Raw genomic sequence first — 27,095 nt, 5'->3', positions numbered from 1 at the left:
GACATATAGTGCAGCTCAGCTGATAAGTCACAAAGTTTCATCTTTTGTGTATAAGCACCCCGTGTCAGAAATGGTGTATATCCTGCAGTTCAGTCTTACGCATCATTCCCCCTATGGTAGGCTACTGGGTGGCTAAGAGAAGAGAAAAGGCTAAATAAAATAAATGATGGGGAAAAAAGTAAATACAACCTTGTGGTGTATTCCAGGGAAGGGATATTGTAATCTATTTAGCAAATATTCCTGCTCTGTATAATGGAAAGCCACATCGCTGAGAGGGTAAGTGACCCTCTTTTGAGGGCGAATATGACTGAGAATGGATAATTTAGAGCTTCAGATACCTGCTTCCATACTGGGACTCCCTAAGTATGGATCTGCTGACAGAAAGGTATTCAACAGTCTATTGGGCCCACTGTTGGTAGCACTTCTGAATGAATGGAACAGTGGGAAAATTATGCTTACTTTATCCGAAGTGGTCTTGCTGTGGAAACTGTTCATGGCTGGAAAATTTCTGGTCCATCCAGGTTATCCCAATTATAAAAAAAAAAAATGAAGAAAAATGAAAAAAAAAAATGAAGAAAATAATTTTACTTGTTTTAGTTTTCAGGTTGTAAGAGACTATTGCTTCTTCAGCGCTGGCCTGTTTGTGGAATGGCTTGCAGAGAGTGGGAAGGGCTGGGTAGAGGACATTTGCTTACTGTGTGAAACAGGGCAAGGTACACAAAGCAAGCACTATTTTTGCTAGAAGGACTGAAAGCCATAAAACCGTTATCTTGACAGTGCTGCTGTCTACTAAAGTGGAGTTCAAGGACTGCTCGGAGTCCAATTTAAAACAGTTGTCTGAGAATGGCTTTCCAGACATGAGCCTTTGCTTATGTGCCAAGGCTCACAGACACCATGGGTAAAAAGGAACATTGTGATAATCCTTTTTGACCTGAATAACACAGACCATAAAATTTCATGCCGTAGTTTCTGTGCGTGGGCCAGAAGCTTGCGGTTGAATGTTACCTGGAATGGATTTCAGTGCTTGAACTTGACAAATGTTGCAGGACCAAGTTTCTTGAACAAGCTGGGCCCAAGCAGCCCGAAAGTCAGCAACGTGTTGTCATCTGACCTGTGAATTTCTTAAAGTGGTTGTAATGGGGAAAAATGAGCATTGCTGTTTAGGATTCATGTGTTTGTGGAGAAGAGAGGTAATTTTTATAAATATTATTTCCTCTAAATGTGAAAGGCTTTAGAGTAGCTAAGATGACATCCTTGCCGAGCCATCTCTTTTAGAGTGACTTATGGCTGTTTAGACAGATTTTAGCTCTTTGTATACAGTACGGCTTATCAAAGTGTGTGCTGATGTGGGCACACCCAGCTTGCAGAACGCAGGAGATACCTCATCTTCATTTATTCTGGGGCCTGAGAACACTGGAACCGGGGCCTGGTGCAAAACTGGTTGTTGTAATTACAAAACATAAGTAATTATCAGTCTCTTAACCTTTCCTGCCTTCAGCTGTTCTAAGGGCAATGAATGGAAAGTAATTACCATTTTGGAGTATTCGTGCAGTCCGCAATTAGGCATTTCATTTTCTTCTGTGGTGACTGGGACTTCAGAAAGCATCTTTAGGCCACACATGGTATTCTAGGTAGGTGGGTCTTGCTTGGGATCTGGCCCTTACTTAATGCTGTCTGTGCTTCATTTTTGCAAAGTTTTGGGCTTAGGAGTCAGACCAATGTCAGTGATTCAGGGTTTGGAAAAGTTCCTTTCCTAAAAAAAGGCTGGGGAAACTCCCTCTGTTGAATCGGTGTGGTTTAGAAGCACTTGGACTATTGTCCATGTGTACGTACCTGGAAATAAAAAATGCCTGAGAGGCAAAACGTAATTCAGCGTAGCAAGTAAAGGTGCAGCAAAGGAAGCGAAATTAGTCTTCTAGGAGTGGGACGGCCGTGGGGTTGGCAAGTGGAGGGAGAGGGCAGGGAGTTGCTCTGGGTCGGGTGGTGCGTTTGCAATGAGCCTGTGCTGGAAATGGAGAGCTGGCGAAGGCCTCTTAGGTCATGCAGTCCATCTCCTCAGGCAGGCTGCTGCGGACGGGGCTGTGCCAATGCTCGCACACATGGCAAACCCAGTGTGTGGTGTGTCACAACAGCTGTCAGAGACCGGTCGTCATACCCAGAGTCTCTAAACATCCTGTTTATCCCTGCAAGGAGGAACACTTGATTGAAAGATAAATACCAAAAAAAAAAAAACACCCAACAACCAAAACTGGTGCTAGGAACAACATTTGCCCTTGGGCTAACAAACCTGAAAACAAAAGAAAATAAACAGAGGATGGAGGCAAACAGATTTCCACACAAGGCCAGATTCTAAAAGGGATTTAGGAGCTTAGCTTGTTTTGGCATGCCTGAAAAAGAAAAAGCCGTCTGGGTGCCAGGACTCTTCGGGCTCTGTGTGCGTGCGCCTGCGTCTGGGGAAGGACGGGGTGGCTGCAGCAGTGCGAGGGGGACTGGAGTAAGCTCTGTGCAGGGTCACCCCCAGGGCATAGCTTGCACATTTATTTATTTATTTTTTTTTTGAAAAATTAAACATGCCGAAAAAAAATCTCCAAGTTGGCAGTGAGATTTTTTTCTTTCTTTCTTCCCCCTCTGTTTGTTTGTTGTTCATTTGTCGCTGCACGGGAGGTCTGTTTACTTTGCTCAAGAGAATGAGGGACCCAAGAGACGCAGCTCTGCATGCAAAGCTTTTATGGAGGGGCTAGGGGAAGAGAAGGGGAGGAGCTTTCCAGGCCCTTATGAAACAGAGCTGCAAGAGCTTGTGGACCGTTTTGTTTGCTGCTTTGCCCCCATGTTGGGCCTGCTACTGCTACTGCTTGTGCAGGCGTAGTTGTGCCGTGGACTTCCAAGGTGGGCCCCACTGTTAAGGGCTGTTCAGGCAAACCTCGACAGGGGGAGCATGAGGAGGCCTGAGAAGCCCTTGGGCCTGCCTGGCATTGGGGCTCTGAGCAGTTACCTAACACTACTAATCCCTCTTCTGCCTGCAGGATCCTCTGGTGGGTTGCTTTCAGGCCAGACGTGCAGCTCTCTCCAACCCCCTCGCCATTAACCCTTCTGAATGAATTGGGCCTGCAGCTTGAGGTGGCTTCACCTGTGCCATTATTGCTAGAGATCGTGTCCCAACTGCACGAGGGGAGTGGGGATCTGTGTTACTGTTCCCTTCCTTTCAGCTGGCATCTCAGGGGGTGAGGCAGTTTTGTCTAGTTGCCCTTCCTTGTGTCTTACAAGGCTAGGAGCTCAAACAGCAGGGAGAAAACTAAGGGTGCTGAGCAAGGGAGGTGAATGTCTTTAGGTTAACAACCGGGCATATCCCTTGGGGTGCTTCTTTCACGTGTTCTCATTTCTGAGCACTGAGAGTGACAGCATGCAGTGGGCAGCTTACTGCCGTGTGCAGTAGAAAGAAATGTGCCTGATGAAAGTGATGGATAATTCAGTTGGAACAGACTCGAGAGCAACGCAGCGTTCTGCCATTTGTGGTTTTCTTACCCTTCTTTACCCTTTTGGCTTGTAAGATGCCAGAAACTGATGGGTCTGCCTATAACCTCAGTCTTGTTCTCAAAGCAGCTCTTTTGTAGCACTGCTTTGTTCTTCTGTATGGCCTTGGTGCACAGCAGAAAGGAGAAACTTTGACTGGTAGGAGCTGAGTGCTTTTATCCATTTCCTGTTGTAACCAATAAGAAAATTGCTCAACAGTCCTGGGACATCTTTCTGTGTTGTAAAGGATCCCTTTCATACTGGGCCACACCATGTTATCTTGCGAACTCTGTTTCCAAATGGAGGAGAGCACAGCTGAGGAACCAGCTGTGACTGTAGTTGAGGAAAGAAAAAAAGACCTCTTGTGCAAAGTGATTGAAAACCCTGTAAGTGCTCATTCTAGAAGTAGAGGGAACGTGAATAGAGATGAGCTATCCAGAAGTACCTCCCTTTACAATGTATGTGAGCGGGGACTGTCAGAGAAACAAAAAAGAGGGCAAGATAGAAACTGTCACAGAAATATTTTCACTCGACACTGGGTTAGGTTAGTGTTGTGCAATTCCTTGCCACAGAATTTCAGGGCCAAGAACTTTGCTGGATGCCGACACACTCTGGCTGTTTCTGTGGATAACCAAGATATCAAAGAGCTAATGGTAATACTAAAAGAACAAGAGCTTTGGGAAGTCGTCAGTGCCACATGCGTCAAGGCATAAGCTGACTCCAGCAGATGGAGGTGGGGATAGGAAGAGACTTATTTCCTCGGGAAGCAAAGTAGCCTGTGAGCTGTCTTTTGCAGGGTTTCTTTTTCTGACCTTTGGGTCAGCCTGACGCGTTGCAGAATCCCAGCCAAGATGGAGCTTGGGAAGGTTGGCAAGTTTGGCAGCTGGCTCGCCTATGGTACGTCTAAGTTGTGTGTTGGACCCTGTGGGAAGGTGTAGTGCCTTCTGTTGTGTCACCTAGGTTTCCCTCAAAGGAGAGGTCACTTCAGTGGCTTGTGAATCAGAAGAGTCAACTTCACATCCAGACTACTCGGCTGAGCTTGGATCAATTCCTTAACCTCCCTTGCTGCCTTGGTTTACTGTTGTAGAAATTATTTACGGGTAGTCACTTCCCCAGCGCCCCTGCTCTGTCTGTCTGGGAACCACTTAGGGGTCTGCAGTGAAAAGTGCCCCCTCCATTCCCTCTATGTTTGAGCATGAGGCAGTACACAAAATACCAATAAACTGAGGTTGAGGTCTGGTTTTCTAGTTTGCTTTTTCTATCGCTCTTTGAACTGTCTGGAACAAGTAGTGTCGGAGCTTTGAACACCTTAGCTGTGGAGACATGCGGTTCAGTAATAGCTCCTCAATAGATGAGCTGTTTATTTTTATTGCATTTTCTTTTCGCTGCTTTTAATAGCTATAAACAGCCTCTGTGCAGGGTGTATCTTGAAACTCGCAACCAGCTGGGTGAGGGGCCTTCGTATCGATTTCAGGCCTGTGGAGAGGAGAGCATAACAGGTCCCTGACTGCTCCAGCCACTTCCTGCCTGCCAAGGAATGCTGGAAACAGAGGTCGTTATTGCACAAGTAATTAAAGGTTCATCAGCCCTACCTCTCTGATTGCTTAAGGCCATTGTAGTAAGGGACAAATACTCCTGCTTGCCCACTGTTATTTGCTTTCTGCTTGCTCTGTTTTTCTTGGCTTGAAAAGAGGAATTATGAAGACTCTTGAGTAGGATCTGGGAGTGCTGCGGTCTAATGCGTTTGGCTGTGGCCCTGGGCATGTTGTGGAATACGCTAGTACTGAGAAGTGTCATGTCTGCAGGGCCCTCGCTCTTCCTGCTTCTTCCCCAGATGCACACGTGAGAGAAGAGCTTTGATGGTGCTCAAAAAGCAGGTACAGGTTGCCCAGTCCCTGGCCCAGGGTGGGTGAAGAAGCCAGGCTTGGGAATGTCTTTAGAGCGGGGCATCTGGGTGGCCAAAGTGTCTTCTGCCCTCACATAGCAGGATTGTAGTGTAGCTGAGTTGGACTCAAAAATGTGAGATTGGCTTGTTAAGGGAGAGTTTCCTATGGATTTTCTTAGAGCTTCTTTTCTTTTTCTGTGGATTGAACTCTGAGGTTCAGATTTTTGTATATTTTCTCTCCACTACAGACAAGAAATTACTTTCTTTGTCTTTTAAATAGATGCTGAGATTCGCATATGGGCATGGGCCTCTTGAAGGAAAAAAAAAAAAAAAAAGTACCAAATATTGTGAGTCGTTGACAGAATCACAAGAGCAGGGCAGACTGAGCCACCCTTCAACCATCTGTCCCTTGAGATCTGGAGAGTCTTTTTTTCTCTGGGGAGCACAGGGCACAGGCACGAGAAGTCATGTTGCTGCCCTCCAGTTTTTCTTCCTGTGGATCAATGATCACCAGCACCACCAAAGAAGCGAGCCCCCATTGCTCTGACTGTCCTTGTGCCTCAAGATCAGCAGAAGAAACAGCTGAGGAACAAGAAGGAAAAGAGAGCTGGCTTTCAGGCACCTTGGTCTGGTAACGTTGTGAGTCTGGGATTATGGCTGGCACAGGGTGGGCATTTCATTCCCTCCTGGGAGCGTAAAAGGGGGCTGAGATTGGACTGCGCTTGCTGCCTGCACCCCTAAAGCCTCCTTGTTGCTGAAGGCTGCCCCAGAGAGCCTGCAGGGGCTTGGCTGTAGCTCAGGAACAGCTTGAAGGGCACATGTTGGGTGGGCAGATGGAGCGGGTGATGGAGATGATCTGCTGAAGAAGGGGAAGTGCGGAGTGAGAAGGGGAATGACAAAAGGGCAGCCGTGTGGGCGACCCAGTGGGAGCGGAGGAGGACAATAACTCATCTCAAGAGGAGCGAGAGGCCAGCAGCGAAATTGCCTGGAATAGCTGGCTGAGGCAGAAGAGGGCTGGTGGAATGATGAGGTCTGGCAGACCTGAGGTTATTCTCCATGAGTGTCTGCGGGGGAGTCGAACAGCTTCTCGGTCAGCCTGCAAGGGCTGCTAACCCGCAGCCCCCGTGCTGGTCACAGCCCAGGATGCTCCAAGCTATCGCTCTCCCCACCGCAGAGCAGAGGGGCATCTCTGGAGGTCCCAGGGGCACCGCGTCCCGACACGTGAACGCGGCCCCCGACGCAGCAGCCTTACAACAGACACTGCGTAATGGCCTGTTTTGCATTTGTATTTCATTTGCCTCCCATATGGGATCAGTTTTTCCCTTTTCTTTATTTTTTTTAATAGTGTTTTTCCTAGTCATAATAATCAGTGTTTCCCTGCCCCCCCTTCATTTTACACAGCTGGCTTTGATTGGTTTCGGTCCTGCAGATGCTCCTTCGGACTGAGAGGAAGGGGCAAAGGTTCCTTTCCTTTTCAGCTCGAGGCAGACGGCCTTGCCGGAGGGATGGGGGAGGCCCCCGTGCTCCTGGACCGGTCGGCTCTTCACTGTGGCCCCAGCCAGCCTCTTGTGCCTCTGGTGAGGTTTGCCAAATTGCGAGATAATTTCTCTGCCAAAGGCCTGGAGAAGATCACAAGTCACTGATGGCGTGCATGCCCCTGTGCTGCTTGAAAACAACCGTTCTGGTAAGCGAGAGGGGCAGGATCCCCAAACGCCTCGTGCTCACAGGCTGTGGGTACAAAGGGCCAGAGTGCATCTGTGAGCTGGTCTGGCGAAGAGACCTCGGAGCGCTCTGGGACTGACTCAGATTTCTGTGTCTGTGTGCCATCAGGCTTACAGCAACTGCAGCCCCACGTGGCTGACTGTGCAAGGTACGTGGTAATCCGTGCAGGGCACGCTTAACCTGTGCAACCCCATGTAGCACACCACCAGAATTTTTTCCTCTTGGCAAGTGCGCAAGCAGAAAGCACCCCGAGTGCATGAATCGGCATGGGAAAAGAATTGGAGGACGGACAGACAGCCTTTGCTGATTTTTAGGGCGTGAGTCAAGCATAAATTGCGTGGCAGAAAGAAGAAACTTCCCTCAGAGGCCACCTAATGCACAATTGCCCAGTGTGGGGTTTCTAGCAACTTCCTTCAAAGCAGCTTGTGCTGGTCACTGTCGGAGACGGACAGCTCAGTTGCTGGTTGCTCGGCTGCTGTGTTATGGCTATTCCTGCATTCCAGGCACCATCCAAGAGAATGAGACATAGCATTGCACAAGACTGAAAGAAAGTAAATGTTTACAGGCACAACGCACATTTCAGCTTGTTACATGTTCCTGAGCAGTGAAAGAAATGAAACAATAATTAAAACAGGTCCCAAGTCTCAGTGTGTATCTTGGCTCACGGTGTAGTCCTCTTGGAGCGCTGCCTCTGCCTCTCTCTGATCCCAGCCTGAGCAGTACCACTGGGCCCTTGCATCCAGGTCAAGGTCTTTCCAGTTACTCCAAGTACATTGGCTTTCTGAGAACTGCAAAAGCATTTAGGTGAGGTGGCTTTATGGCTTGCAGGAGATTTGGGTGCTTTCACCTTTGACGGGAGCAGGAAACGTCTGCCTTGGGTATCCAAAGTGTCAGTGCGATGAAAATTACAGATGGATTTATTACCATGGGAGGGGGGTAAAGAAACTAGAAGAACAGAATGGGAGAGAAGTGGGTCCTTTTAAATAGTTTATTTCCTGAATTAACCACTTTTGAATGGTCTAGTTTGGCTCTTTGTGCCTTCAGCGGAGCTCCGAGTGCGATGGAGCAGATGTGGCGATGGACCGTATCGGCACACCTGACAGCTGTGCTGGGAAGCAAGTGTGAGCAATGGCCTCTGCTTTCCTGCTCCGAGCACGACATCGGTCCCGGCATGGCTCGGAGGCTGGGATGTCTCCCCGTGGTGAGTCAGCAGGGTGAAGGAGAGAAGAGGGCCTCTGCTCTGCCCCGTTTTTCCAAGGAGAGCAGCGAAGGGCTGTGGAGGTTTAGTTGTGCATGGAGTGCTCCTTGCTTCATCCTTTCTGCTTGGCACGAGGAAATAGAGAGCAGAGAGGTGACTGAAGCACCCCAGCGAATGCTCTATGGGTGACGGTCCCCATGTATCCCGACCTCCTCCCAGGCTGTGAAGCTTGCAGCTTTGCCTTGGCCTTCACACAGAGAGGAGAACTTAGGTCACCCTGAAGGTTAGTTCTTGGCGAGGAAAAAGGCCTCTTTAGTAATGATCAGCCCACTGTGCACGTGGCACAGGAAGACAGACCTCCGTGCATGTGTTACGCTGGTCTGAGATGTAAGCTCGGTATCCACTTATGAGCAATAGCCCGAGCTGCTGACTCACCCCCATCACTTTGCTTGGTTCTCTCGGCTGAGCAGTGAGCTGGCCAGATATTATTCATTCTACTTGAAATAATAACCGAGAAAGTGTCTATTGAAGGTACAAATGTCTAGGCTTCCTGTAAGGAGCAGAGCAAAGTCCAAAAAGCACACAGTAAGTCATGCAGCAGAATGTCTCCAGGAGCACGCCTACACCACTAGCTACTGCCCATATATCAGGCAGGGCAAGTGGCCACGGTCATTGCTGAGTCTGCAAATGTGCTGGATTTGTTCTTCAGCTTGTAAAATAAAGGGTGATTTTAAGAGGCAACAGCTACATGGCCTCTTGTCTTATGTGACTGAGTTATTTGAAGTTCTTGTTGTTATGGAGAAATGCTGACTTTTCTATAAGGCAAGTCGCAACCTGCTTTGTGCAGTGTTCCGTTACAGCTTTCCGCTAACCTTGAATAAGCGCTGATTGCTGTAGGGTGTGTAGGGAGCCTAGCATGGGAATTAAGGTCCAAAGTCTCAGTCCTCTTACTAGTGTTGGGATGTTGTGCCGTCTTCCTTCTTCCACTGGAGTTTCTGTGGATATAGTACAGAGCAAAACAGATGGGCGTGATGACATTTTTCTAAGAGCTATCAAAAATCTTCCTGTAAAGATTATCTGCTTTGGTCATACTGGGGTAGTAAAGGCTTGTGTTTGTAGAGAGGAAGAGCCAGTTTTTCAGAAGTCTGGTATTTTACAGATTGCTTGACACAAAAGCCATAATTCTGGGATTTGGGTTCCCTTGTTAAGTCCTCATGCTTTCAAATTCTTGGAGCTAATTTTCATTGACAATAGGAACATTCCTTGAAAAATGCTGATGTAATGAAGTACGTGCTACTTGAGATTAAAAGATTTATTCAGTGACTCCTTTTTGAAACTTTTGCGAAGTGTCTTAACATTTTTATGTTTCTCCAACTGCCAACAAAATCACATTGCACCACACGGTTTGCAACATTACTCAGATTTTGACACCGGCTCACGCAAGAGGCAGTTTTCACAGTCAGGAATCATAAAATGTTAAAGAAATTGCCATTATTTGAAAACTAGACACAGTTCAGTGAAGCAGATGGACTTGCTAACAGTGACTTAGGAGGTCTGTAGCACAGCTGTGTTGACACGGATTATAGACAATCAAAATTGTATATAAAGTGCATGCCATAGCTTTAGTCTTAAGCATATTGCTAACATTTAATGAAGTACGTAACCTTATATGGTTTATGTATTTTTGTACTGTAGCTGCAAGTTATGCTAAGGCCTTGGCTAAACCTTCCCAGAAATCTCGATTGCTATTTGTAATGCAGGAGCACAGACCTAGAGTGCCAATAAGCCTTTGATTGAATCTTGATTAATGTAAATACGTTAAGCCTGTAGGTGCCATTCCAGTCTAGGAAGCTTCTTACAGCTTTTAACCGTGTCCGCATCAGAGTTCGAGTCCCTTTGCTTCAGATAACTTCCAAAGACCAACTGAAGAATGTTTGGGCTTGTTTGTGAGGGATAAGGGATAGAGACATTTCCTGAAGCCCCTAGCTGGCTTGTTTGCAACACCATCCCAATAAAAATTAAGCCCTCAGACAGAAGGAAAGAAGAAAACAATTCTGATACGTTTCACAACTGTCCCCTCTGATCCCAGGAGAAAGGTTGGGTAAGAAATGCTGTGATCTTTCTTACATCTCTGTCTGTCTTCAAAGTTTTCAGCTCATTCCGTTGTACTGGTCGGGGCTCTTGGGTTAGGTGAACAAGTTGCCTAATTGTTTCAGCTCATTGCTTTAACTAATTGGTTCCTTGTCTAGCCAAGCAAGAGAGGGCATGCAGCAGCAGAGCGTGCAACCAAGCAGAAAATGGGATGTTCTGTGGGAAGGAAGGCATCACAAAGTGTGGTACGTGTCATTGGGATCTGGAGGGGTGGGACAGATCAAAGCACTGAGTTCTTGTCCTGGCTCTTCTGATCCTGGGAGTGTCTGGTGCCTTTGTACCTGTTCTGCTGTAGACAAGGGAATGTGCTGAACATCCATAGTGACATCCGTGTGGAATGGTACGAGGCTCTCCAGCACAGCACAGCAGCTGCCTTCTTTCAGAGTAAATCTGTGTGGCTATAACCACCCTGCTCTACGTCACTGCCAGCACTGGCCAGGAATTCTGCCACAGGGAAAATTGTAACTGCGGTGGCACGTGGTGAGAAAGGATGAGTAATGAAAGGAAACAGCTCACGGCTTTTGTCCTTCCTGCTACAGTAATGCCCTGCAGTGTCTTCTCCTTGAAGATGGCTTCTTCAGAGTTTGCGTGCAAGATAGGTTGCTTATATCCCGTCCCATTGCCTTTCTGTCTAGACTACAAATAACCATAGGCTGGTGTTGCTACTGCTAACAAAGAGTCTGCCGTAACTGACCATGAAGGGAAAGGATTAAATTTGTAATTTCCTGAATTTTCCTGAGGATATTTCCATATAGTATCTTGGAGGACATTAGCAGCAAAGAGCTTCTTTCCAACCCACACAAGCTTGCCCTTCTCCGATCCAATTCATGTCCTTCCTTGGTGAGCATCACCAGAACTTTGCATCTCCCCCGTGTGCCTGTGGCAGCTGTATGTGAATACCGTGGCTGGTACCTCCTTGGTTTGGGTGTGTTTGCACAGCCACAACACAGAAAAGGGGCTGATATTCTGCTGTGTGTTTCAGGCTGGCAGGCACTTGGCTTCTGCTGCAGGTCTGCTTTCAGTGGACCTCTTGTTCTCCTTGCCCAAACCCTACACACGCAAATGTTTTCCAAAGGTTCATGTTGTTGTGCAGATGTCTGATCTTTCCCATCTCCTGCATGCTCCAGGTAGTGTTTCAGTGCCCTTGGCTTAGTGTTTTCTTTTCTGCTTCCACGCCTTTCTGTATGGCCTATTTTGCATTTTCTACCATGTCTGCAGTGTCTGAGCCCTGTCCACGTGCCACAAAACTTGTTCTGGGCTGGCTGAGTGCTAACTGCTTTACCAGGGTGCCTTTCTCTGGCCGCTCCAGCTGCCCCTTGTACTCGGGACCCTTCTCAGAAGCTCAAGCGCTGTGGTTGCAGGCTGGGTGTCTTAGCTTTGACTCAGTCTCAAAGGATGCTGTGCTTTCACTTCAAGTACTAGTAGCTTTGTATTCTGGGGGGGAGATGCAATTTCTAGAGGGCAGATATTTTTGTGCAGAATATGTTACGTGCCAGGTAGCTGTACCGAGTAGCCTGAGGTTACTAGAGGCTTTAAAAGCACTTCAGAAATAGCTGTGGGGAGCTTACCTTTCTTCTTCCTTGGCAAGGCTCTGAGGAGAGACTTTTTTTTTATTAGACAAGTTGATATAACTGGATTAAAGAAGCCGTAGAACAGACCCTGACGTCCTCTTGATTTGCATGAATGGGCAGATACTTTGGAAAGCCCTGTGCGGACCTCTGTTTTTCCAGAAGGCTTTTAAAAATTTGTTTGCTCCAATCTTCATTCCATTTATCCTGACTTTTTTTTCAACCCTCCTATCACATGTCATTCGGTGTCACTTGGAGCCCAGGAGCCTGGGAGAGTCTGTTTTTGCTGCTTGTCTTGTCAAGAATTCCAGACCAGTCCTGTGCAATGCAAACCTCTCTATTTACAATGGGACCTCTCCAAGGTACGGTTTCCTATCGTCATTTGGCCTAAGTGGGTCACTGTTACACCTACTGCTATAACATTGCTGCAAAACACTTGTAGGCTGATGCCATTACTGCGTGATGACATTTCTCTGGCTGTCCAAATATTTCCTCTGACTTGTATTTTTCTGTAACATCATTTTTCTCCTGTTTTCTATGGCTTACTGTACATTTCTTTGGTTTCTTTTTTCTCCCGTTTTCTCCAACTATTCTTGCAACACATGCAAAAAAAAAGTGCACAACTGTCAAGTATTATTATAGGGACTCGCTGTGACTACGTAACCGTTTTGCTGCAGACATGATGGTTCTCTTCACTTTTTTTTGCAAATGAAGACTATTTAATCAAAGAAGAAATCTTATTAGAAAAAATAATAATCCTGTCAGCCTTTAAAACATGCAGAGCCTTGATTTGTGGTTCCCATAAAATTGTGTGTCTTCAGCCAGAGTTAAGAAATGAATTATTGCCTTAAGTGTCAGATGAAGTGAAACATGGAGGAACCTTGTCTCCCTGTAACGCGCGTGCTCAGGGGGTTACCAGTGATGTCATATACGCGGCCATGTCCTCGTGGACCAGCTCTTTATTTTTAATTAGAATATTATTTCCTAATCTCGATAAAACAATCCAGGCAGTGCGTTATGATGTGATTACCGTATCTTTCCCTTGGCTGCAGTTGCTGGAGCTCTGGCACTGTGCATTGAAGGACCACCTGGATTGTTTTACCCTCGCTGGGTTACGCCTGGAGATCCAGTTCGTCGTGGCGCCTGTGGAGGTTGATGTGTGCATTTTTGCGTATTGATGCTAATGCAGGCATGTCTGTTTTATTTTTTTTTGAGGAAAAGAAGCATGTGTACCAACAGCCTTAGACTATAGGAAAGCTGGGCTGCGGCAGCTGGCAAAGTGGCTGATCATATGTGGGCTAAAATCCTAGCAGAGCTAGCTCAAAGTGCCTCAGCTCTGCCAAAATATTTATTCTGTGGCAAAGTACAGGACAAGCAACAGTGTCTTCAATGCCCTCGTGTGAGTAGTCCTGCAGCTTGTACCAGGCATCCTTAAAGAGCAGTCATCTCTGGATCAGCTCAATTAACGTCCTGTCTCGTCTCCTCTCATTCCTTCATCTCCACCCCTAGAACGGTAGCACAAAAATTAGCAGTGCTGGTTAAGTGAATTGTCCTTGTGATCACGTGATCTGTTCTTTGCCTTTTCTTCCCCATTCAACGTAACTTGAGAATTTGATCCGATCTCCTCTGTGGCCTATAAAATCATAATAAGAGCTTTAGTGACGCCTCTATAATTAAAGTTGAATTGAATTTTGCACTTCAAGCATGACTTAAACATTTATTACTTGTGAAAAATTATACCATATCCTCCTCAACTTACGCCAAGCATTCTTTGAGTACCAAATGATATTTCTATGAGATTTCTGCTGTTGTATTTGCAAGTAGGAATTAAAAAAGGATCCACTACACAATCCATGCGTGAAGGGACAAATTTTAAAAACTGTTTGCCTTAAGCTGCTATGAAAATGCATCTCTAGACCTCTTACTGTGGCATCTGTCCACTTCCTGGATTCAGTTCAAAGCTTGTTGACTGTGATGGGAATGCTCCCAGCTACTTCACCAGCTTCTGGTTCGGGATTCTTTTGCACTGTCCTTCTAGCTTTCAGCTTTCCTTTGCTGAAAGTAATGAAAAATACTGACACAGAAAGAAGAGAAAAGGTCCTTCTCCCTGAAAATTTCTCTTCCTGGCCTGTCCTTAGTCTGTGGTTTGACTATAGGAACAGACATTGGAGATGAAGCAGTAGGAGAGATGACATTAGCTGGAAACATAAAACTCATTAAAACTGCTCAGGGCTGTAGGTGAGACTTGTAGGTGAGACTCGTGTATTTTTTACTATTTATCTTATTGATGAGATTAATCCATGTTTCTCTTCAGGTGTTGCTTTAGTGGTAGGGAAGTGTGAAAGGACTTCCTGGACAGGAACGGGTGGTCCTGGAGGCAGCAGAGAAGCAGGTTATGAAAGTGTCCATGAATGTAGTGTGGCTGAGAAAATGCAGGGTTAATCTGCAGACCTTAAGATGAGTTTCTGTTATTATTCTGATATTATTTCTGTTGTTTCACTTTGTTCTCACTGAGTGCTCTTCTTGCATTTGACTTCTCTTTTTCAAAAACTTGTAAATTTTTTTTTAGTGATCTGGAAGGTTCTCTTTTTTTTTTTTTTTTTTTTTAAGAAAATGGTCTGCAGAATTATCTTCTCTCCTAGGCAAACAAATGTCGTCTTCAGAATAAAACACGCATACACAAGAAAATTCCATTGAAGGGGGGGGGAAGAAAAGCATACTTGGCTCGGGCCCCTCTCGGCATTATCTGATATACAGTATTACGTTATCCTTAGATGGTCTGTTATTGTCCTCCTCCTCCTGAGCAACGTGCCAGCAACCATATGTGTGCGAGTGGCTTAGGTTGTGTATTGAGCTCCCTGCTGGCAGGCTGACCGTGTGGTCAAGTGGACAGCGCGCTTGAGTCGGGTGCAGTACCTGGCTCCGCAGCGGACCAGCTGTGTAACCTCAGGCGAATTACTTCATGTCTCTCTTCCCTTTCCTGTCCTTTCTCTGTTTAGACTGTGCTCCCTTGGAGCGCGCCTGCCCGGCGTGATGCAGCACCCCGCGGAGATGCCCAAGGTGGCTCCAGTGCTTGGGGGGACGTGGTTATGTCAGTGTGAGTCTGCAGCCGAGCCAAGTAGCTCAGGCAGCTGGCTGGGCTTGGCTGTGGGCCATGCTGATGTGGCTATCCTGTTCTTCAGAATAATCTAGCCTCTCTTTTTGGCTCTGCAAAGTGCCGGCTGGATGTCCCAGCTTGTGTGGAGTCAGCTCAGGGAACCTCTGGGAGGAACTGGTGCTCCTGTGAGCTGAGCACAGGAACCTGCGGTCGCCAGGAGGTGGTAAATGCTCTTCCTGGGCTGTCTGTTTCTCAGCTCAGGCTTCCAGACACAGGTCCGTGCTAGGTGTCACACACCTGGGCCCATCTTTGCTGCATCTGCATGACAGGGAGCAACATCAGAAGGGGATGCCCTCTTTATCCTTACGGTCACTATAAAACATACCTGAGCTTACTCTGCTGCGCAGTCTCAAGCAGCTACTTGTACAGAATACAGGTAGCCTCTGTCCATAGAATCATAGAATATCCGAGCTGGAAGGGACCCACAGGGATCATTAAGTCCAACTCCTGGGATCTCCTGTTGATGGAGGTCAGCACCAGTGATGATGGAACAGCACCAATTGCCCCTAGTCAGACATTGGGTAAAATGCATGTGTTAAGTCACGAAGTGTAGCTAGTGGGTAAGCATTCAAGTCACCTAAAATCTCTTAAAATTATTTTGCCTGTATTTCCATGGTATCTGTGCAAGGTGATTAACAGACAAGCACATGTGCTTAGTTTTTTGAGATGAGCCTGGGCTGAGTGTCTATCCCTCAGAAGCCATTCCTTTTACTGGTACCAAATCATAATGCTGGGACTTTGCAAACACAAAGTCGTGCATAATAGGTTCTATGTTGGGGAATAATCTCTTTGAAGTAGACCCTCTGCTGTGCAGACCACAGCAAAGTTTCCCCACTTTCAGCTAGTTAAGGACTGTATGAAGTTACATTTATGAGTGCATTTGCTTCTTTGTGGGCTCCTATAAAGCCACGCTTCTCAGGCTGGTGAAGTCTTTCCATGGTGGCTGCAGATCTGAATCTGCAAAGGCCTTGCTGGCCTTCCCGAGACATTTTTGTTAGTTTCCTGCTTCAGAGCAGACCTACAGAACAGGCCCATTAAATTTTTGCTAATTACTCAGCAATGAAAATATGCTGTTTTTTATGTCATTAAATTAACTGGAAAGACAATTTGGCATTTTTAACAAATGGTAAAAATGCCCTAGGTACTGGATTGCCTTTACTGGCCTAGCTTGAATGCAGCATTTTCCAGAAAGCAAAGTGAAATCATCCAGTGCCACTGGTGTATGGTTGTCTTAGTTCAAATGTAACCACTGTCCCCTGCTTTCTGAGAGTTTGTGGAAAAAAAAATTACAGCACTGTATTTAGGCTACTGCTTTTAAAGCCATACAGCTCCTCGTCGTGATGAAGTAACATGGGTATCTCTGTGAGGGTAAGGATGTGATCTGTGCTTGGGATGTCATCATTATACTGGAAATGCATCCATACCAGCTCGTGCAATATACAAGATATCTATCTAGTCCAGACCAAGCATGAATTAGGATTGACGTACACACAAAGATGCATTTGTTAAATGGAAGTTATTGTTTTAAAAAAATTAAAAATTTGGTTAAGTCAGTGTGCGATATGATGTGAGCAAATGGTGAGGTAGCTCAGGCCAAACTGACCCTGTTCAGATAGGTTTTTGCCTCGGTTTAAGTGAATTCACATAAAATTCTGCGTTAAATAATATTTAAATTGATGGCTAGACCAGCGTGTGTGTGACCAGGTTTGAACCTGGTTGGAAAAGTGATGAAGAAAACGTGGTACGATGCAGATTTCCAAAGGTTTTCGACCCCTCTGTTTTTTTGCCTGCTGTGCATTTGCCATGCTGGGCCTTCAGCACCGGTGGCTTTGCTTTGGAGCAAGGGCGGCGGTTGAATTCAGGCTGCAACGTGTGTGTGGGGCTGCAAAGCTCAGCGTTCCCTGCGGCCCAGGGCTGCCAGACAGAGCTGGGAGCGGTGCGGCCCAGTTCAGCGAGGACAGAGACGTTGTGGGCAGGGGAGGTGACCGTTCCTGGTATGCTGGGAATGCGAGGGAAGAGCCCTCTGTGACACAACTCCATCTGCTTTTACTTATTTCTCCCTTTCATATTCCACGGGGTTTTGGTTGCTGCTTGTTGTTCTCGTTGCCTGGGCCTTCCTCTAGGCTTTGCGAGCACTGGAGACGCCCCTCTCTCTGTGTTTGGAGACATTTCACTCCCTCCAGCTGGGAGCGTGGCATGCCCCATCTGCTGCCGCTGCGGAGAGGAACTCACAGCTCTGCCGAGGCCCGGCATTTCATCCCGTCCCCAGGAGGGCAGCCGGCTCTTCAGGGTGTCTGGGGAGGGGAGGTGGGTCCCAAACCCACAGAGCACTGCAGTTCGGTCCGCTGTGCCTTCTGCGTGGCTTCCAGTGTAACGTCCCTCCACTCGTGTTTCAGGGTTTTCCCCCTGCTCCAAAATCCGGTGAGTCACTTGTGGAAGCCATGGGCTCCTCACGTGTCGTTCCCATTGCGTTGTCTGAGGTCCTGTTCGGGCCCCACTAAAACCAGCTCTCCGTCAATGGCAGCCTCTTGCGCTGATGGCGATGGGCGTTGAGTCAGGCGGCTGCGGAGCCGTGCCAGAGCCAGGGACGGTCGGTGGGTGCTTCTCACAAACAGGATTGTCCGTGTGCCTTGGTGAAACGAGAAGAGACCAATGAGGGGATGGAAACATTTTTGTAGTGAATACTAAAGGTCTTCCCCAGACACCAGCTCCCTCATCTGGGATGAGGAGACCATCCAGGAATGAGGAAGCTCTCTCACGTTGCCAGAAGCAGAGCTGAAATGCGAAGAGCGGCCTGTTTCCAATCAAGGTCTCACACGCACTCAGGCCTGGCTGCTCTCGCAGGATGCAGAGCCTGCCTTCCACTGGGACTTCTGGATGGGCTGGGGAAGGCAAAGGCTATCAGTAGCTCATGCTCTTTGCCAGCAGCTGCCAAAAGTTCTTGCTCATGCTGTGGTCTCTACTGAACCACTCTCCCGAAGCTCATGCTGATGACCTGCATGTTTCCGAGGATGAGGTTGTCCAGTACCCAGGAAAGGCAGGTGTGACTTTCACAAATCCAAGGACTGTTGCTGTGTCCTGCCTCCTGAGGAGTTTCTCTTTTAAGATGAACAACCCCAGTTTGTCCAAAGCTCTTGCAGGTTGGGTTTTCTTTGATAGTTCCTGTAGCTTTCATCCTGACTATTTCCAGGTGGCCCACATCTTTTCTGAAGTTCACTGCCCCAAGACTAGATGCGATGCTCTGGATAAGGCCTTTCCGCGCTGACCAGAGCAGAAGGGTTGCTCCATATGGTTTACAGGTTGGTCTCATGTTTGTACAACCTAGCACAATATCCACCCTTTTTTTGTAGTAATAAGCTGTAGCTGACTCATGTCCATCTCAACTCCCTCCATATTTTTCTGAAGGATTGTGGACAGTCCTTATCTCTACTGAATGTGATCCAATTTTTTTCAGACAATTTCCCGACTTTGCCAAGATGAGAATTTAAACCTGTCTTCAGGCAGTCCTTCCCAGCTCCATAGCAGCTGCATATTTTACAAGCATGTGATCTATCTCATGGCCCATGTTGTTAGAGAAAACTTTGAAGAAAGCTGGATTCACAACAAACACAGTGCAACTCCACGGGGTTAATCCCTCCGTTTTGACACTGACCCATTGATATTTAGTGTCCAAGTATTATATTTCCAGTCAGTTTTGCATCTACTCTGTGAGGGTTTGTTTGAGCCCATTTATTTGATGTCTTATGAGGATGTTTTGCATTTGAAGCTTTACAAGTCAAGGCATGTAACATCAACAGCCTCTCTGCTATCCACGAGGCCTGTCACAGAGGGAAATTAGCTTGGTTGGATGCAAGTTGTTTCTGATTAAATCCATATTAGCCTAAGTCTTTGCTTTGTTATCTTCTGTGCTTACGAATGTTTGTGGTATTTATTCATTTTTTATTTATGTTGCAGACTTTTTTTTTTCTGGGAATTGTAGCTAACCTGACTTTTCTTCCTCCTGCAATCCAAAAGCTAGCTTAATTTAGGCACGAAGGTTGCTTTGTTCTCTCTGTGCACCTCAGCCATGCTGACAGGTAATTCCTCATAGTTTCAGCCAATTCTGTAAATATTGTAAGCTGAAGTTCATCAGGTCATGCTCCTTCCCCATTTTAGGTTGAGATACCCCTCAAGTATTTTGGTTTTAGCTGTGCTTCTTGTGATAACTGCTGCTAGGTCATGCATGTTTCAGTGTCTCATGGATGAGGAGAAGAGAGTAACGCGTTTGTCTGTGTCCCCAGTGGCTATACATCACCCACGCTCAGTTGCACTCCCATTTTCAGCCCTGGGCAGCTGAAGAACCAAGTGGGTTTCCACGCATAGAAAAGCTGAATCAAACTCGGTGTTAGTGCTTCATGAGTGAGCAGCAGCTGAGCATTTAAAGACACGAGCCTTGGACTTGTGGAGGAGATCAGCTGCATGAAAAATAGCGTTGAGACAGTGCAGTGCAGCTCCTTGTCACAGCGCAGAAGTCAGACAGCAATAATGGACTGAAAAACCTCTCGTGGAGAAAGTGTATATAAACAGTGAGTAGCGGCCTCTTCTTCCAGGCTGGAATGTAGTAAGTAAACAAAGGAAAGGCAGGTTAAACAGGCAACCTGCAGCAGTCTTTTAGCTGAATGCACTTGGACATGCTAATGACCCAAGAGGCTGTCTAGGGTTCTTGCTGCAGTCCAGAGAAGGAAGGTGAGTCCAGATGGGGGGGATGGACCAACAGAGGTGACTTTGATGTCTCTTGTAGTAAAGCTGTAACGGCTTTTCTGAAACTTTCCCCAGGGAAAAGATTGTCCCTGAGAACTTTTTTGAGAGCTGCAGTGGTCAGAGGTCCTGTCCAGCCTGGGGGTCTTGGTTCATGCAAAGGAAGGGATTGTTAACCACTGGGGCAGCAAAGATCACCTCTTTGAATTGTCTTGCCATCCCAATTTGCCTGCAGTTCCCCCCTGCCTTTGTTACCCAGGCCATGTTAACTGGAGCCAGAGCTTTTATTCAACAAGGGATACTTGCAGGGCCAAAAACTGGATCTAAAAGAGACAAGGAGACGTCTACAGAGTTCCAGCTCAAAAGGTTGTCTGGGAGTTTGCACCGCACCCACTCTTTTAGGAGCTGCAATAATATATAGCCTGGCAGGCTGCAAATCAGAGTCCTGCACGGAGAGAATCCTGCTGCGCGCTATTTCTCTTTGTTGATGTAAGGACTTCTGGCTTCCTTCTTGCCTTCTCACACTTTCTTACTCTTCAGGCCAGTTGGTGATTCCTGGCCACACTCTTTCTGTCCACCACCACGTCCCAAAGCCATCACTACCTGTGCTGCGGCCAAGCGGAGAGCGGCTCCAGCTGTAAGGTGTAGGGCAGCCTTTCTTGGGCTGCCATCTCACAGAGCTGTTCTTGGGAATTTGAGATCCGTCCCCAGTCTCACTTCCAGTTTTTGGCCCAGCTTCAGGCCCCATGGGGAGGGACCACAAGTGTAGCTGTTGCAAAGCCCCGGGCCAGATAAGCCAATAAAAAGAGATAACAATTTAGGAAAAAAAAGTAAACAGAAAACAACTCAGTCCCCTGATTCATTTTGCTCTGGGAATCCCCATAGTCTTAGGTTTCTAGGCCTGGCCTTGTTTCCACTTCATCCTCCCTCTCTGAAGAGCCTTTTTGTCCCTAATTGCAACTATAAATAAATCATCATAGCTAGAAGTAGTATTTTTCCAAGTCTACAGCTATAGTGTCCAAGCCCTTCAGTTTCCAGGAATTCACTTCATCTTACCCAGAACTTGGGACAAAGAAGTGAAAACTGCATTCAGCCTTTATAGCGCTAGCTCCAGGCTTGAGAACTTTCCCTCCATCTATTTCTGTCCTAGATCCAGACCTGACCTGCAAAATAAGATGAATTGTGCGTTAACACCAACTTGCCTCCCTGGACCGGTGGGGTTCGTTGGAGCCCTTACTGTGTTCCTCGGTGCCCGAGGGTCAGTAAAGAGAGCCTCCGTGTCCTTGTGCTGCTGGCCAAGCTCTGCTTGGACATTAGCCTTCCCCAGCCCAAGGGAGAGTGGTGGGTAGCTGTTGTGGGCCAGACACAGCCCAGTACCCTCAGACGTGCTGGGAGCTGGGGAGGGGATCAAAACCATTGTGTGTGTGGTGGGTGAGTGGATATGTATCTCCAGGACATGGAATGAGCTGGGCTGGTAGCTTAAAATGAGTGTTTTTGTATTTTTTTTTTTCCTACTGGTGAAATACTTCGTTGATAGAAGGAGTTTTCCTGCTTGTGTAAGTCTTTAAGTAAAGGGAGGAGCAAAGTGGGAGTGAAAACTGCCTTGTAAGGATAGAGTATTAGTCTTTGTTTCGGTCCAATTCCTTCATTGTCACAGGAACATGTGTGATGGTGGTAGTCATGCTTGTGGATTGTTCTCTAGTTCTTCAGAGATCATTAAACACAATTACAGGAAAAGAGATCTTTGTGAGCTACAGTCAGCTTTTATATGTATTCCACATTTTCTACAAAACACTTTACCGATGGTGGCTAATTTTAACCATTTGGTTGGCATGAATATAAGCCAGCCCACTTCTGCCTACTGATTCCCATTTGTTTTCATGAGATTTGGGTGTCTGCATCCAGAATTCACCTTTAAATACGCCAACCTCAGACCGCATTTGCTTTGTATGACTTTCTCTCTGCTTAGTGTCTCGGGGTGAAAACCTCCCATTTTGGATAGTGATGGTAAATTCCTAGGGGCCTCCGTGAGGGCTGAATTGCGCACGTCTAAGTGCAGAGAGGCTCTGTGTCAAGGAGATGCAGAGCTCTCAGCACGATGCTGCTGCCAGCATCTTGGTTGATCATGGACACACAGTTGCTCCTCCATAGACCACACCTGGGCCATGTGTGAAGGGGAGTGGGACAACGGGGCTTCCAGAGCCGAAAGAGAAATGTGTTTCAGAAAGGATGGGGCATGGTGGCACAATAAATAGAACAAAATGGGAGTGACAGAGCCAGCAGCCGCAGACAGAGGCATGGTCTGGGCAGGGGCTAGATGAGCAGAACCTGGAGGAGCTGAATCTAACTTGAGTTTGGGCCTGCAGCTTACTTGTGTTGAGGCAGGGACTTGTTGCCTGTCCTGTAATCATTTGTAAGGTACCTGGCTTTTTGGTGATGGTAGTGTTGTCCATCAAAGGCCTCTGTTTAGAAGGTGCAGGATTTCTAAGCCAACAGAGTCTACGAAAAATAATAATAATAATAATAATGTCTTTGCCAGCCAGAACTGGTTGGAAAGTGGAAAGTATTGCCCGCGATGAATTATGAATGAAAAGAAACATTCCTGTGCTTTGAAATTTCTGCAGGTTTTTTTTTCCCCTATCAGAACACTAAAACCTGAAAGAAGTTAAGTGAAAAAGAAATAAATAAGATCTTAAGCGTCCTCCCTCCAGGAAATGAGCTCCTCCATCTCCCTTTTCTATGAAAATGTATATTTAGAAAATAAACTGTTTTTCTGTTTGAAAATAAAACAAACTATCAAATATAAAAGGTTGACCAGCTCTAGGAAAGTCTGGTCTTGCGCTTAAGGCACTGATCTTGGACCGAGAGACCTGGGTTTAATTTCCACTTCTGCTACAAACTTTTCCTGCGTGACCTTGGGCTAATCCTTTAATCTCGCTTTGCCTCTGTTCCTCATCTGTCAGATGGGGCTCTGACTTCCCCACCTCACAGGGGTGTTATGAGAGTAAACACATCCTCCGTGCCCTGCGCCTCACCTTGCAGGCAGCTCCTCTCCTGGGGAAGCAGGGTGGGAGGGACATGCCCTCGGCTCCCTCCTCGGCCATCGCAGCGCCGGCAGCTCCTAAGCATCCTTGTGGAGCGAGGAATGAGGGAGAGGAACCGCTAAACATGTGCGAACCATGTGAAGGAGCGATTTCTTGTTTGTCTCTCTTTTTTCTCCACCCCCCCCCCCCCCCAAGATTTCCCTGTGCTTTTTTTCTGCCCTCTCACCCAGCCTTCACCAAGCATCCGCAACCTTCTGACAGCAACTGAACCAGCCCCATGTAGGGCTGGCTGCTTCCTCACTTAGCCTCCATTTGCAGCAATTACCCTCTTTCCTTTCTCGCCAAATGTTTCTCTGAGCCTGAGGCCCAGCTAATTTTTTTCGTTAGCTCTGGTTGCGCTGGGCGGCCCTCCCTTCCATACGGGAAATATAGAGATGCCATTCAGGCACCTCTAATCCCGCTTTCACTGCTGCCCTCGTTAAAACATTCCTTTATTTATTTTAATTTCATTCTCTCCTCCCCGCCACCTTTTCTAAACAACCACTCGCATTATGCTTTTAATTGCCTTTAGATTTCCCTTGTGTGACTTCTCCGGCGGCCGCAGAGCTGTAGGCAGAGCAGGCAGCGCCGGCAGCCTCGCACGTGCTCTGTGGGCTCGCTGTTGACTCAGTGGCGTGCTGCGAGTGACTCAAGGATCCGCAGGGGTGGAAGGGGGGGATGAGGGGGAAGGCGAGGGCGCTCCGCCGTCCCCGCGTGTCGGCGGCGTGCCTTCCTTCTCGAAGGAGTCGAGCCCGAGGCCGCGAAGGGGAGCGGGAGGCCGGGCATCTCTGCCAGCTCTGTCTGCATCATGGTTCCACGAGCACGAGCCCTAATGTGGCATTGTACAGGCATGACTTCATCTGTTTCCATAAGATTGCTTTCTCCCTCTCCCTTTCTTTGGCTGGTAATTGAGAAACGCATGAGCTCACCTCCTAGGAGCGGGAAATGAGAACCGCAAGAGGAAACGAGCTGGAAAGTATACATGGGGCCGGAAAAAAAACAGAGATTAGGTGGGGGGGTCGGGGATGGTATGGAGAAAGAAAGGGATTCCTCTGGTGCGGGATCGTGGCCACGCAGGGCCCAAGGCCTGAGGGCCTGGCGGTGAGGAGGGTGCTCGCAGGTGGGAGAGGGTGCAGGGGATGAGCACAGCCGGGCACCTGGGGAGGAGTGGTGTTTTAAGGGGAGCTGGTCCTTGGATGAGGCTTCCCTGGGCTGGCAGATGTCATGGTGAGAGCTGCTTGGTCAGGCCATGCTCTGCCCTCGAAGCTTGCTCACGGGCAGGTAAGCAGAGTCTGTTGCCCCCTCCATCTCTTTGTTTCTGGTCTCCATTTTTACCTAGAACAATCTCTAGCATGAGGAGAGGAAATCCCCTTAGAGGCCGGGGTTCCACCTCGTTTCTTGTGGCTCTCTTGGCTTTTTTGGTGGACATCACTAAAATGAATGATTTACCCTGCCTGAGGAAGGGGCCCCCAATTCATTAGTTTTCAGCCAAACACAAATTATTGTGCCCGAGACACAAAAGAAGGAAAAGAGGGACGTAAAACGAAAGATCCTAATTATCTCCAGGAAGCTGGGTGGTCGGGAGTCCTGCGTGCAGCTGGGGATGGATAAAGCTAATGAACCACTGGCGGGACCCGTGGGGAATTAGCGACGTGTCCTGATGCCATGTGGCACCCGAGGTGGTCTGGAGGGCTTGGAGCTTTGCAAGGTAGCTCTGTTCTTCAGCTACACAGCCCTGATTTAAGAGTGTAAATGGACACAGGGCAGGTGTCACTGGCATGTGTGCCCATCTCTTCTGACCTGTTCCACCTCTCTTTGGTGATTCATTTTTTTAAAAAAATTTTTCTTTGAAGTAATTTAAAGGAACTTGTAGCTGAAGGGAAGTCTGTGCAATGTGTTAGGGCTTAGAAGGTCTGTGCTGGCACAAGTGGGTGCCCCATATACGTTATACTCTATTTATATTTCCGCTGGATTTTTTTCCTTCTCTTCACCTTTTTTTTTTTTTTCACAGTTTTTCCTAAGTGAAACACTAATGCAGTAATGTTCAAACCCACAATGTTTGAATGGCCTCTAAATTAGGCAAAACAAGCTTGCCCAACCCTAGTTGAACAGACTGGACTCACTTTCTAATTCATACACACTCTGTTCATTTTGCCCTAATAAATACATTTCTGTCCTGGACTAGGAACACTGGGGGACCTTGGAAAGTTTGACGTTAGCAGAAGAGGGGCAGGTGACCAGGGGAGAAGAGGAGAGACTGGATCGATGTCCGTGATGTATCCCGATGCATGGTAGGAAAGGCCATATGTCCCACGCAGGTGTTGCACTTCAAGAAGCCTGTGCTGGAGATTCAGTAACAGCGAAGTTCCTTGGATGTCACTCTTGCTTTTCAAGGGCTTGCCTTTTCCTGGAGAAATCCAGGAGGTATCTGAATGAGCAGCAGAGAGGTCTGGTGGGGCTTCTGAGAACTTGTTGAAGGTGGGCTAAGTTTTGACCCAATTTTAGGTGTCGGAGCACAGATCTAGTTTGCATTGGGCCTGGGTGCTTTTATTCTTAATGCAGAGCATTTGAGCACCAGCAAACATTCCTTGCAGTGCACGTCACTCTGATTCTTACGTGGGGTTTCTGGGGATGCTGAAAATGATGGAAGTATACAGAGTGCTGTTATTTGCTGCTTATCCTAAACGTGGGCACCATTGTAATAAGGTTTGTAGCTGTGGCTTGCAGCCGAGGCTGAGCTTACGAAGGTTGCATCCCTGACAAGGCTTGGCATCCCCGTCCCGGTGTGCACACCTAAACTGACCTACAGATGCCATTAGAGCCCTTTGCATTTGCTGTTCTGCTTCGTGTGGGTTGCTTGGAGTTTGGGAAGGCCTGTGGCCCAGACCCCGCAGTCTTCTCTCCTGCTGTTAGCTTGGGAACAGGCCATGAACAAGACAAATGATTCTGGCACTGGGAGATCCCTCCTGACTGACATCTAGCCCGGGGAGAGAGCAGACTGCGCATCTGGTGCGCTGGGGAAGTGCCCCGAGTTCATGTACGCACCGAATGACGCGGCCGCCAGCACATTCAGTCCCGGCACGGAGCGTCCGTGAGGTCCGCGCCAGTTTTCTGCCACAGGGAGAACTTACAGGGTTCACCTAACCAAAAGGTTCAGCCCTCATCATAAGGTAGGGGTTTTCAATTTTTTTAGGGCTCAGCTGCATTAATTGCAGATATCCAGGCCTCCAAGAAGGGAATGGAAGGGCTCTGTCCCCCTGGACTTGGAAACTTAATGCTGGTGGGTTGATGCTGGGCAGCTTTGTATCCTCTGGTGGCTTTTTTGGGGGTCTGTTGATGGAGATAGCAGGTTGGCACGGCCTTAGTGCTGGGCAGGAACAGTAGGTTCACTCTGGTGCTGTTTTCCCTGGTGGCCTCCCAAGGGAGCAAACACAGGTTCAGCGTTGGGTACAGGTCTGTGGTGGAGTCACTGCTCACTTTTACCAGGTCTAGACTAATGGTGAACCTATTTGCCTCCGTCTGGGCTCGTAGTGAACACCCAACCTTTTCCATGAAACACACCAAATGATAGCGTGGCCTAAAATAAATATTTTTTTCTGACTTCCCTGCCTGTTCACCCTGCCTTTTTACCTTCAGGCCGTAGAGTATGAATCAGAACCTGTTTGCCTGGCATTTAAGTCTTTGCTTTTCTGACCAGTGTCTCGTTACCTTTGCTTTTGCCCTGCTTTCGTCTTCTTCCCACCCCTGCACGTCTCCTTTTTTTTTTTTTTTTGTCAGGCTCTCTGCCTGGAAAAAGCAGGCTGTGCCTTCTCCCTTACACACCTGCCCTCATCTGCGTTGGCCACTTTGGTATTTTAGTTTTTTTTTTTCATTGGCCCATCGCACGCGTGTTGATCGGCTTCGCAGCTGAGGTCAAGGAATTTCCATGTCGTACTTGGAGAGAGGGTTTCCCCTTCACAGCCTCTGCCTCAAGCAGGCACCAGTTCATGTAGAAATAGCTTGGCCACTCTTGGAAATAGCTCTGTGTGAAATAATATTGTCTTTTTGAGGTCAGGAAAAAAAATGTTCTTTTATACAGTCATAC

The 27,095-nt window shown here is 47.5% G+C and overlaps 1 protein-coding gene across 2 annotated transcripts in view; it reads left to right on the top strand.

Annotated features, from left to right (window-relative positions):
- MRPL23 (mitochondrial ribosomal protein L23) overlaps nucleotides 1-27,095 on the top strand; it is a 167,341-nt gene that overhangs the window by 14,504 nt on the left and 125,742 nt on the right. The window contains exons 1-2 of one of the 2 annotated variants that reach the window (XM_050710995.1): nucleotides 24,187-24,292; nucleotides 25,197-25,302. The exons of the other annotated variant lie outside the window; for it this stretch is intronic. Of the exons in view, the coding sequence (XP_050566952.1) occupies nucleotides 24,208-24,292; nucleotides 25,197-25,302 (191 nt within the window). The 5' untranslated portion in view covers nucleotides 24,187-24,207. Of the gene's footprint in view, nucleotides 1-24,186; nucleotides 24,293-25,196; nucleotides 25,303-27,095 lie in introns of those variants that run through there. 2 annotated transcript variants of the gene reach the window in all.

This window comes from Cygnus atratus, chromosome 5 (genome assembly GCF_013377495.2).
Source record: "Cygnus atratus isolate AKBS03 ecotype Queensland, Australia chromosome 5, CAtr_DNAZoo_HiC_assembly, whole genome shotgun sequence".
Lineage (NCBI taxonomy): Eukaryota > Metazoa > Chordata > Aves > Anseriformes > Anatidae > Cygnus > Cygnus atratus.
This window is presented reverse-complemented; position numbering and strand designations above follow the sequence as displayed.